A 13,394-nucleotide genomic window follows, 5' to 3' on the forward strand; every position below is an offset into this window, starting at 1 on the left:
TGTATATGTGCATGTTTATGCTTCCAGCGCCTTTGAGACACTCAGATAATCACTAGCTTCCACCCATACAAGCAAATACTCATTCATTCACACAGGTGAGTGCGTGTGCGCACACACAAACACCATTCTCGGCACAAATGAAATGTTCCCATTGAAATCCACACATAGCTCCCCAAGGACAAGTTGCTGCTGTCACATTTTCATATATTTAGTCTGGGAATCTGTGTTGCTATCTTCTACACAGTCTGTGCCAGAGCTATCGAGCTGTTGTGAATAGATGCCCTGGTTGGCATAGGGGCGGTGGAGAGGAGAGGAAAGAAGAGGAGAGGAGGAAGAAAGGGACCGGAGAGGAAAAGAGCAGAGAAAAGGACAGTAGTGAAGTAGATGATGGCTCCCTGGGCTGCAGTAAGGCAATGAGCAAAAAACAGCTCCCATCAGGCTGCATGTTTAACATAGACACTCCAGGCAGACACAGAAACATACACAAGATACTGTAGACGTCTACACATACATTCTCTCCCAGACACACAGTCTCTGAAGGCCACAGCATGTCAGCATGCCAAAACACAGCGGCAATGAAAGAAGTGCAGGGACTGTGGGGAATACAAGAGAGCGTGTACCAGCTCTCCATCCTCTCCTCTCCTTTTCTCTCCTCTGTGTTCGCTCCTCCCTCCTGCTCCCCCCCCCCGTGTTACCTTACTGGCCCCCTTTGCCTTTCATTCCCATCTCTTTCTCTGCTTTGCTGCCTCCCTCTCTGAATATCTCATCTTTTCTTTCGCACTGCCATCTCTTGTTCCCCCTCCCTTCCCCCCCCCATTTTTCCTTGACTCCCACTCTTCCACTTTGCCTCCCCTTCTTTGGCTGAAATCTGTGGAGACGTACAAGCAATGCTGGCATAAATGAGTGCACACTGAATGAGTTTTTAAAATCACAAGCAGCCACACCCAAAGCTGGAAATCTCTCGCTCTCTTTTTTTTTTTCCTCTCTCCACTCGCAGCTCCCTCGCTTATCTTGACAGAAAAACCCGTATTCAATAGTTATTTCCTTTGTGTTGTGGCTGTATCAGGCTGGAAAGTTATGCATTGAAAATGGAGGAGACTGTTGGCAGATATTCTATTATTGTTTTCACATTGTTCAATCCTCATTCATTGCTTTTTGTATCTGGCGTGAATGTCCGAACGTTTTCATTTTACTACAAACAGTCTTGCTTGGTCACCACAGCGACTTACAATCACTGACCAAATAGAGGTTCTTTTTCTCACTGAAGGACATTTCAACAGTCTCATAATGAGCACACACCGACCTTGGCGATCAAACCTGTGATGCCTCAGTCACAGCGTGGTCTCTGTACCCACAAGGGTACACTTTCCCAAGAAGCTTTCACAAAAGGACACACTGTAATCTGTGGAAATGTGACTGGGAGGAGGGGGGGGTTGATGAAGGCAAAGCATGAGGGCGAAATGTTGGTTGCCAAAACCCTTTTGGCAGACTTGATATGCTAAATGTGACTGAGATGGGGTTAGCGAGTCCTGACACTCACCTGTCACAATGTTAGCCTGCACCACTAATGCCCGAAATCCCTTAGAGAGGCAGAGGCGCCAGGTGAATTTCTGCTCACAGACAGACACACACTCATGCACACACAGAGTAAAATAATGCTGGGATGCTTGAAGACAGACAGACAGACAGACAGACAGATAAACAATTTGTTTGTGTAAGCATGGCTGTCTGTCTCCCATACCTACCTGCATGCCTCCCTGTGATTCATTTTAATTAGAATTTGTTGAGGGTCTAACATTTAAATGAAACTGTTGATTAAGAATGCAGCTTCTTCCGAGACTAATTGAATCACAACATATAATTCCCTCTTCTCATTTGACCTTTGAGGCACTTCATATTTATTAGTGTCTGAGTTACCTTGCATGATTCTTATCAGTGTTGCAAGCTATAGAGTGCCGTTTGTTCATCAGCCATATCCACTGAGGAGTCATCATAGCAGTCTGCAGGTTTGGCCAGACAAAGCAGCAAATCAAAGAATATCGGCACTGCTTTATCTCATTGAGTAAATTACTCCACCGCCCCCCTTTTATGTCTTTGTAGGTGAACACATAATGAGGCAATTGTTGAACTTCGGTAACAAGCTTTAAGTAAATGCCAAAGTACATGGAATATGAGATGGAGAGATAAAAAGACATGTATCTGTTTTGGAAGATGTGAAAGAATATTTTCCGTCATTCTGGCTGCGTTCTTCCTGAACGCTGGTTGCATGAAAGCACGGAATATTTTTAGATAATTCACGTAATGGTCTTCTTCCATAGCTCCTAAATAACTGGTTGATCCAAGGAATTTTCAGTTTTGACAGAAAAATAATGCCCCGTTTCTATAACCGTTTTATTGTACACAGTAAACTGTCTGCAAAACACTGGAGTCTGCTGTTCTTTCACTTCTATTACTGCAGTGCCCTGGAGGAAGGCTTTGAACCTATTAAATACAAAAGAAGGTATTGCCTGTATAAAACAGAGTGCAGTTTTTTTTTTTTTACAGTATATGTTATAAATAGTGTGGTTCAGAGGTACGTAATGGTGGAGCTGATGTTAGGAGGCGTGTTGCCTGCTTGTTATTTTGGTATGTGTCAAAGAAGTATTTTCAAAGAAGCAGAAGACACAGAAGTGAAGTGTGTACCTGCGTACGTTTATGTGTATGTGTGTAGTGTATTTGTTTGCCTTTCATCTGCATGACAGACAAGTAAATCAATCAGAGCTTGCTGAGGTTGCCGCTACACTATATTGTGTTTTAAATATGAATTGTATTCCAGGCATTGCTGCCTACCCCACGGAGCGTGAGGTGAAACGGAATAAAATCAGCAGCTGTAGTGACACGCGCACACGCTCTATCATACACACACACACACACACACACACACACACAAACTGAGCCAAATTACTCTGTCTCGCTTCCTTTCTCAATCTGACTAATACAAACACATGCACAACTACCCACAAAACTTGACAAGGAGACTCGTATTTCCATATGCAGATCCTTGGGGCAAAAGTGAACCAGCTCCTCGCTTGCTTGTTTGCATTTTTCAGTCGCAGTTGGCTGAGTCATTTGCCAGGAAATCAGATGATGGAATCTAGGTGTCTCACGCACAGGCACACACCGCACAAGTCACCCTGTGCTTGGATTCAGCTGTCTTAATTCATGACTAGAGTCTTGTGCTTAAAAGAGCGTTTACTGTCAGCATACGACACTGAATTTAGTTGGAGGAACGAAAAAATCAAAACCCAGACTGAATTATGAAATGTTATAAAACATAAAGAGAGGGAGAGAGGTGTGGACAGTCTCCAGGAAGGGTTGTAAGTGAAAAATTGCTTCAGTTGAGGCAATAGTTTCCATGTTAGGTGATGTAAATATCCCGTGTCCTGGCAGAAACCTGGTTGTGTGCCCATTTCCTGATGGTGGTTAAACACAAGCAGCCTTGATGCCCTTAACATAATCACTTGCAAATGAGGAACATGCCTTTCCAAAATGAAATATGAGTGGTACAGGTAACACAAAACCTTATAAAGTCATTGCTATAATGAAACAATGCTTAGCAGATTATTACTCAGATTCTTTTGTTTTGGTTTGTTTTTATTTTTGCGGTGACAATATCCTTATTTAAATGTAGGAGTCATATTTCCATTTCAGATGATGTCAGGATCAGATATGTGGCCCCATGCTTGGTTTCCAGTTAGAGGTGAGTTAAAGCACTAGCAGCCCTAATTAGATTTCATATGACAAGGCCAAACATCTCAGTGTCGTAAATCAGCATGGTCTGGGATGACTCCTCGAGAGGAATACTTCAGTGGGGAATGAAACCCTGTAGAACTGTTGAATTCACATCACGCAGAGAGGCATGACCGTAAAAGAAAAAAAACTGGTTAGGTCTTCACAGACAAAGGCCCTGAACTCTGTTATTAAGTCGCCATAGTCCGCATCAGCAATTTTGTGGAAGCAGCACACGCACGCGAAGACAGTGGTGTACATGTTGAGCGTAGGGGCCCGGAGACATGAAGATAAATGTGGAGTGTTATGGACAGTGAGCAAAAGCTTTAACATTCTCCTCTGAGAGCAAAGTGTTAAGTGCAGTTCTCACAGTATGGGAAATGAAGCGGTAACTACAAGGTTGCAGGTTCAAAGCCAGCTCAAGTACTGAAAATGCCATGTCAGTAAGCTGTAAGTTAGACTTGCATCTCTTGGGCAATCTGCTGGCTTGTTATTACCTCTGCATTTTCATTTACAAGAGAAGGTAGGAGATACACAAACAGGAGCAAAGATGGCATTTTTAAGGTAATCTGAAGTGCTTGTGTCAGAGAGCAAGTAGCCAGTTAAACAAGTGCTAATGGCTAACCCCCAACCGTGAATGCGTGCATTTGTGTGTGTATGTGTTATGTTGTCAGTGCTGTTGATGAAGGGGCTGTGACTTATTCAATAGCAACTGAACACAGAGCCATTCAATGAGCCGATGGGACAATGCAGACAGCTGTGAATGCCGGGTGTAGGGCAGGGTGAGAGGTTGAGTGGTTAACTAGGAAGTTGGGGAAGAGAAGGGAGAGAATGTGCACATTCACACACACACACACACACACACACACACACACACTCATAATTGCACACACACATGCTAAGAATCAAAAGGCAAAGAAGAGCAAGAGAGAGTTTCACATATAAGCATTTCCATGAAAGTCAGTTGGTGAAACAATGAAATAAGCTTCATTTCTAAGTTGCCAACAATAGAGCGACTAATCCTGAGAGGTACAAGTGTAAAAGTCACAGAGACAATGCAGTAAACAAAGCACAAGCTCCAGTTTCAACCACTCACATTTACACGTGACTCAAACAGGCACACGTACGATCACTCAGACTCGTCATAGCGAGACGGCAGCTTCAAAAGCCTGAACATGCACACATACAGACGCACAAGCATTTGAACACACACAAGCTGACACACATGTATTCAGAGCCACACACACACAGAGGCACACCTGGTTTTGTAGACAGATGCCCTTAGGGCTACCTGTTCGTCAGATCCTCTGTGCTTTGTAATTAGGAGAGTTAGTGAGAGAAGGGGATAGGGAGGGAGAGAGAGAGAGAGAGAGAGAGAGAGAGAGAGAGAAAAGGGAGGGGATAAAGACAAAGAGGCCCATTCCATTGGCAGTACAGGAACTAGACTAGACTTCATGAGCCCTTGAAAAAGGCAATGCACTTCTTGGTTGCAGTAGACACACGCAAACACACACACACACACACACACACACACACACACACACGTACACACACTTGCACACCCTCACGCACATGTATGTAATTTCAAAAAGCAGCCGCAGTGGCTCACAATGTCCTCCTTTCTGCGATCAAAGCTTCATCTTTTTCCATTTCAAATGCCTTGCTCCACATCCTCAAAGCCTCTGACAGAAAAGAGCACCATTGTGTTTTGTTTATGTTTATTTATCGCAAGTTCCAGTGTCATCGGGTAAGAGCTGCTTGTCAGAAATTGCCTCTGCAGACGCAATGGGCTAAGCAGACAGACAAAAAACACACCCAAAAAGGGCATGCTGTTACAACCCAAATAGCATTCAGCCTCAAGGTATCTTTTGATGAGGGGAAAATAATTGAGGGCAGGGGCCCGGTGACAAATGTAGAGGGCAAAGACTTCGTTCATTAGACTCGCCCATGGGGAGAGATGATACAAGAGTTAGACTGACTGAGAGGGAAAGAGTCTGGAGGAAAAAAATAAGGGGACAAGGAGAGAGATAGAAAGGTAGAAAGAGAGCTTATTTCCGAGGCATCGACGATATAACCCTGTTTGCACACACACACACACACACACAGGCCCTCTTGTGTGACAGCCATTGTCAGATGACTGACAGTGAGTGGTAGCAGGGTGAAATGTGTGTGTGTGTGTGTGGTTGGGGAGGGGTGGTTTTGTCATGGGAGGCAAGTCCGTTCAGGAATTCCACAGAGGAATCACCTCCTTGGCCTGTCCATGTCTCTGCAACCAATTACCGTGACTGCGAGTGTGTGTGTGTGTGTGTGTGTGTGTGTGGGTGCTAAAGGGGAGGTGTCGCCATAAAATGGAGGGGACTTCTCCTAATCATCGCACTCTGGCCCCGTACAAAGGCAAAAAGGCTGCTTGGACAATTTGAATTTGAATAGCATCTCTCCTCCTGCTCTCTTTTTCTGTGACTCGCTTCCTCTTTCTCTGCCTCCGCTTCACGTTGGGGCGACAAAAGCGGAGCCAACAAAGATGGCACACAAAGCAATCAGGCTAATAGCGCTAATAAGTTGAGCGTGGGGTCCTCGCTCTCAATGTTGACACATTTCACTGTTTCTGTGGCTAAACAGAGGCTCAAGTGTTTGGCAACCAGACGGCATAGTATTTTAATGGAGTGGCTACCCATGCCAGGTTGCCATGTGCTTGGTCTGTTTGACTGTAGAAGAACACAACAAAAGCAACTCAGAGAAGAGGTGGGGAGAAGATAATTAACTAGTGGAACAGCCTGGGGGGGGGGGGATTTTCGGGGAAGGATCCATTAGGGGGTTTGAAAGTTTTCCTTTTCATTACTTTTTCTGGCTGAAAACAAAATCCTGTTGTCATCACATTTCATTAATGCAGAAGTTAATGCTAGCATGAGGAGAAGCCATTTTGTTTCCCGGCGTAGGCTACAGCAGGAAGAGAAGCTAACAGGAAGCTATTACATCAACAAAAAGCCTTTGGCTAACATTTCAATCGCCGCTCAGCGTCTCTTTCTGTAACAAATCTTCAAGGTTGTCAAGACGTATCTTTTAGCTTCCCCACGGCTTGGTTCGGTTATCTTTCAGTTGTCATCTGATGAGGTCACGCTAACAAAGACGAGCACGCTAAAAAGCTCAAAGTAATCGCGGCAAGATCCAAGCTAAATCCCTCACCTGTCTACTCCGTGCGACCCGGGGACTTAGTCCTGTGAAACGACTACACATTCCTCTTTCTCAATAATAGCCTTTCTTCCCCTTTCCTCTTTCAGTCCTTCTCCCCTTTTTTTTTTTCTTTTTTTTAAGAAGTCTGCTTGTTTGAACAAAGAAATATTTTAAGAGGCTTGTAACTCTGTGCGTGTTTGTGTGTGTGTGCACAGATGTGTGTGTGTGTGTGTGTGTATGCGTGCTGGATGCGGCCATAGGGACAAATGCTTCACTGCCCTCCCCTGTTATTAGACCTGCCCTGTCATTACAGGATTAGAGTGCAGGGGTTGGCTTTGCGTCTATTCATGTATGAGTGTGTGTGTGTGTGTGTGTGTGTGTGTGTGTGTGTGTGTTTGTGCGTGTGTGCGTATTGCCCGCATATGATCTCCTCAAGCTTGTTTGTATTTCTGCAATTTTTCTCACACAATCAGAGTTCGCAGAGAAAAGAAATGCCTCTGCCATTCCCCCCCCCCCCCCATGTTTGTTATGCTAATCCCAGGTGCATTTGACCTCCATCATAAATAACACTTTGCTAAAGCAATCGTCGGGTTACTCAAACAGTGACTCGCTAATTGAATAGTCTTGGGAAACAGTAGGAGGTTGAGAAGCATTCCCCTGTAACGCCGCATGTCACATCCATCACAGAACAGCGTGAACGCACAAGCGCAGATATAGAGATCGGCAAGAAAAGTAGGAAGGAAGAGAAGGGGAAAAAGACAACTGAAAAGAGGTTCAATCTATCATTAGGTAAGAGGGAGAGAACGCCGTTAGAGAAAGCGTGTGATAAAAAAAAAAAAAGGGGTAGGTGATGAGAAAGAGATTGAAAATGAATGAGAAAAAGTGAGAGCGAGGAAGATGGATTAAACAGCCATGTACATCTTGTGTATCCAGATCCACATGCTAACTCCCACATCTGCAGGCTTCACTCTCACTGCCTATGCATGTTTTTTTTGAACAGCTAACAGCAGTAAATTTGCATGTTCATTTGCCTGGTTTACTCTGAACCCACCACCCATCCAACCTACAACGTTTCCCTCTGTCATTTTACAGGATTTCCAAGAGTGAAGTGAAATGTACAGAGCTAAAAGGCAAATAAGAGCATGATAGGGGAGAGTCACACAGTGGCTGTTACTCCCTCAACTCGTCCTTCTGGTTTTCTTTCCGCCTATATTCTCTCAACCAGGCCCATTAGGCAAGCTGCCAGCATGGTCTGAGAAGCTTTCAGAGGTTGTTGCTTTAGAAAAAAAAAAAAAAAAAAACACCTCTCTTTCTTTAATCTGTCTTACACTTCATCTCTGCAATCCTTTATCATCCATAAAGCGCAAGTTTGTCGGTTTGGTGCATGAAAACAGTTGCTTGGTGCGTGGGCATGCAGCTCTGTATTTTCTGGTTTGTTTTGCTTCCTTTGTGTGTGTGTGTGTGTGTGTGTGTGTGTGTGTAATCTCTGTGACTGTGCAGGTGTCTGAATTTGCTGTACGCTCATAAATACTGCAGTGTGCTTCTATTGCCCAATGTGTTATTCACACACACACACACACATAAACACAGCGTAAAGAGACAAATAAGCATAACAGCCCCCCCACATGCACATACATGCACATGCACACTCGCACACTGACAAAGAGGGTGCGGCAGGTTAGGTCGGGGTCATTCAGTGCTTTTGCCTTGGCCCATTGACTCAGGATTGGTGCTCCACTTTGGGCACAATACAAGGCTTTGCACAAAATACACACATGCACACAATTACCTTCCCACACACGCAGTCATACACACTCACACACAGTCATAGAGGTTAAACAATGCAGTTGCATCGAGAAGGGAAGGGTTACTGCTGCACTTGCACTCCCGGATGACCCACTGTCTAAACCACTGAGTCAGACTGCACAGCTGTGTGTGTTTTGCATATCTCTTTTTCTGCTGTCCCGCTCTCGTTCTTTCTGTCTCATCTCTGTCACACCCTCCTCTCCCCGTCTGTCATTGTGTTTCACCGCGTTGTCATTTTCAGCAAGGTCAGCTCTAATGACAAGCCAACGTACCATACACATGGCTCAGTCATAACAATAAACACTAGGCAGCGGAGGTGTATCATTTCCACCGCACCAGCTTATCTACCTGCGTAGCTGTAGGTAACTGGTCCGAAATCACACACTGTCACGGTTGGAGTCAGGGGAAGTCCCACAGCTAATATGCACTGACACAGTTTCCAAGATGAAAACACTCATAGGCCGTTATTTGCTCAAGTGACAAATGCGGCTCATTGCATCTGGTTACAGAAAGAGCTCGCAGCAAAAGCAGACTGCATTCAAGATTTCTTAAAAAGCAAATCCACCATCAGCGTGGAGAGAATATGGGAGACTGACAGGAGAGAAAGGGAAAGGAGAGTTTGTAGCAAAGCTTGTGAGCTGGATTTGACCCTGTGTTCCTTTGAGTGCACAATATTCACTTCAGCTCCCAGAGCCACTCCCAGAGAGACAGTTCTCACTGCATGAAGTGGCTTACAGTGAAGGTTCCAGACCATTTTGCCTGAGGGCCACAAGCCAAAACTACATTTGAAATCAGATTGTACGTGTGTTTTTTGCGCAGGAAGCCATCTCCATTTGGCACAAACTCTTTTGAAAGTCATGCTTTCTCACCAGAGTAATAAGCACGTCCACATGTCAGAGACACTGTCACTCAAAACACGAGGGGATGGAATTCAATGGGAATTCCCAGCTCCAGTAGCATGCCATCTCTACAGAGCTAGACATGATTCACATGTGCTCCAGAACGCAGCAGGTATTTGGAGATGGTGTGGTAGAATCCTAAGGTTTACTTACTTATTTTGTCTCCTGTCAGCTTACCATTTTTTTTTTTTTTTCGGAGATGAAAGCCGACAGAGGCAGACAAAACCTCTAAGATAGTGGTAGAGTTGCTAAGTTAGCTGAGAGTCTTCTTCAGGTTCATCCCTTGCAACGAAGGCAGGAAAAACGGAACATCTCTCGCTTCCCTTCCATGACCAGGGACAGCGCAAGCTCACATTCTGGTAGTGCCGTTTCATCATCTTTTACTATCTTGTAGAACAGCACAGCGGTTGAGATAATAACGGTGGCTGCATACTGTGCCTTGAGCGCCAGGTAGTAAAAGACTCGACATTTATAGTCTTCCCTCCCTGCTCTCACAAAGCCAGCATCTTTGTCAGTAGGAACAAGAGAGTGGAAAGTGGAGAAAGAGAAAAGGGATTTCCAGGAGACTCAATTTTGTGTTTGTGTGTATTGTGTATATTATGTGTGTGCCAAGAGACTGGCGTAAATGTAAGGTAAACTTGAAGTGTGTACGTGTTTGAGTATTGACAGAAACTGAGTCCAATTGAAGTATATTGACCTCCGTTCCGCTCAAGAGCACTTCTTTTGTGGCACCTAACTTTATAACACCCTTCTCCGTTCAAGCCTTCTGTTGGGTTATATATCTTGTGGAGTTTTACAACCTGTTACTTCATGTGTGTGCGTGTGATCAAGTGTGTGTATGTCTCGCAGGGCCCTGTGGGAAGCGGAACCATTTCTCAGTGAGACTCGCCGTTGTTTCCTTTCCTCTGCATAAAAGCAAACGTCTAATTGAGACTAATTAGCCAGACAAGGAGCCGCAGTAAACGTGTCACACAATACCTCACAGGTTGCCCACCTAGATCTCTGTCTCACTCTCCTTCCGTCTCTTGGTCTTCCTGTCACACACAGACACACACAGCACTTCTTTGTTTAATTGAATCTACTATCGCGCCAAGCCCGCGCTTTCTGTCACTGTGTTACTCACCAAGTTATCTGAGAACTACTTTGGTCAAAGTTTTATCTGTTCTGCAGAACAAGTTTTATGACACTGCTGTAAAACTATTGAAAGTTCTATTGGTCACTGTTTCCCCATTCCTGTTTGTCTGACCTGGTTGCTTTTTCTCTGCTTCCTTTTACAGAGACACTGATGGACACGAAGTGGGCCACAACAGAATTAGCCTGGACTGCACACCCTGAGACCGGGGTGAGTTTACTGTGCAGTGTGTGTGTGTGTTTGTGTGCCCCTGTGTGTTTTTGTAGAGTAAGACTGATTAATTAATGGAGACACAGATGGCAGAAGAAGAGATAACTGTACACAACATAACCGCTCTTGATTTCTCTCTTTATAACTTTTTAACTGTAACTTTGGATTCTACTTTTATTCATGGGGCACAGTCTGTGTGTGTGTGTGTATGTGTGTGTGTGTTCATGTCTCTCTACACATACTGCAGCCCAATACACCATCATCAAAGCAAATCACTCAACAGGATATGTTTTAGGATCCAACAGGATGCGCTTTTTAGCGAGCAATGAAAGATACACTGCAATCCAATTTCACCGACCCGCCCAGTCACAGATGTTCCCTTCCTCTTGCCTCAGTGCACTTGAAACATGTGAAAAATGTCTGTTTCCTCGCGGAATAACCTGTTAAACACTAAAATATTTCTTGGCGTTGACCTATGGCACGCCCAGGCATCCAAATCTACCACACACAAAGTGCCAGTGACAGCCTCATCTTGCTTTCCCATGTGGTCTCCACAATGGCCCTAAAGAGGAGCAAAAAGAGTCTTGACCCCTCCTCAGCTATACTTCAAAGACCTCCAGCACTCCTCCCCTCGCCTTTGTGTGGCCCTCTGACTTGGCCCTTGTGTTTTGAAAGGTGGGCCCCTATTTTTTATATTTTGTTTTTACCCCAACACCCTTGCTGGGAGATTCCCTGCCAGCTGTTGGAAGTCGCCACCCTCTGTATTCTCCCCTTCCTTTACTTCCAAGTAACTAAGCACTAATGAAGCCAGACACACTAGCCACCTCAGCTGCAACAATCAGTAGGACAAACCCCCTCAGAGATTTTCATTCCCTGCTTCCCCTTCCTCTCCCCCCCTCCTCCTTCCATCCGTCCATCTTCCTTTGCCTCCCTCTGCCACCCCCCCTCCTCATTAAGCTACAATGTGGCAGCAATGCTCCCACTGGTCCCATGCAGAATGGCAAAGGAACTAAAACATGCCTCCCCATTTCTTTTACAAGCAAACCCACAACAGATGCTCCTTTTCAAGAGATGTACCTTGTATATACAGTGGAAAGCCTTTTGCACAGATTTCCCAAATTAGCAACCGAAAGACTGGAGATGAGTTTCATCCCTTGCCTTTATTGTTTTTTTTTGTATTTTGCACCAGAGTGCGCAACAGACTGTGGTATCCCTGTGTTGTCTCTCCACCCTTTAAGTTTTCTATTCTTTTATTTTTCCTCTTACAAATACACACACACACACACACACACACAAACAAGACAACAGGGAGGATTGATTTTGTGTGCGTGTGCACGTCTTTATGCACAATGTATTGTCTGTGTGCTTATTTGTATGCTTTTGCGGTCTTGCAAGAAGAACGTTGCGGCTTTTTTGTGTTAGGGGTGACAAGTCTTTAAGAGGAACCGATACAGTGGCTGAGCGGATAAACAAAGCAACATACTGAGAGAGCTCAAATGGGAGGGTCCACACGGAGAGAGGGAGACAGCAAATGCGCAAAAAAAAAAATTCAATTTATGAGAAAAAAATCCAGAGAAAATGTACCCACTCACAAACAGACTACACATATCCTCCCAAGGATGTTGTCCAGCCAGATCTGAGTCACAGCATCTCTGTCCTGTTTCAGAGTGTTGCACAACACGTACAGGTAAAGCAGCTGACATAAAGCACAGAGGGAACATAAGCTGTGTCTATTTGTGACAGTCAGTCCAGAGGCAACTACCATACAGGCGCTACTATTGATGCTGCCACCCTTAGTGTAAAAGCTAGGTGTGAAATCCATTTGTGAATCCGTGAAGAGCACATTCAGTTATCAATACATGCAAACCACTGCCTTCACATGGCATATTATATATATGCGTGTGTGTACATGTATTCTCTCATATTCTTCTACCTCTGTGTCTGCACTTTGGTATGCGGATTTGTCAGTCTCACTGTCTGCGTCTGTCTGTATTGCCTGTAGCATCTGTGCATCAGGCACGTCTGTGTTTAGGTGTGTGTGTGTGTGTGTGTGTGCTTGTCAACACCTATCTTGACCTCCAATGGTCTTGTTGCTTGAATTTTCACCATCTCTCCCTGTATTATGTGTGTTTTTGTCAATTTACCGTATCATTTATCTTCCAGAACAGATGGGCGATGAAAGGGGAATTCCACTTTATAGCAGCTCCCCTTAGACCTGGAATGACACCCACAGGGTTTTCCATAACCATACACTAATAACAATACACCATTTAGTTTGCTTGTGGAGATAATAACTATTGTTATTATATCACTGTCTGCTTCATAGACCCCCAGCATGCTAAAACACGCTATGAACAAGCTAAAATGTCCTCAGAGAGCTTATTCATACCAACAACAAACAGAGAAAT

At 44.6% G+C, this 13,394-nt stretch overlaps 1 protein-coding gene across 8 annotated transcripts in view; it reads left to right on the forward strand.

Moving 5' to 3' along the window:
- LOC139203086 (ephrin type-B receptor 3-like) overlaps window positions 1-13,394 on the forward strand; it is a 61,030-nt gene that overhangs the window by 20,229 nt on the left and 27,407 nt on the right. For all 8 annotated transcript variants that reach the window (XM_070832740.1, XM_070832746.1, XM_070832743.1 and 5 more), the window contains exon 2: window positions 10,922-10,986. In XM_070832740.1, coding sequence (XP_070688841.1) covers window positions 10,922-10,986 — 65 coding nt within the window. The remainder of the gene's footprint in view (window positions 1-10,921; window positions 10,987-13,394) is intronic.

The sequence above is a fragment of the Pempheris klunzingeri genome, chromosome 6 (assembly GCF_042242105.1).
Source record: "Pempheris klunzingeri isolate RE-2024b chromosome 6, fPemKlu1.hap1, whole genome shotgun sequence".
In the NCBI taxonomy this organism is placed as follows: domain Eukaryota; kingdom Metazoa; phylum Chordata; class Actinopteri; order Acropomatiformes; family Pempheridae; genus Pempheris; species Pempheris klunzingeri.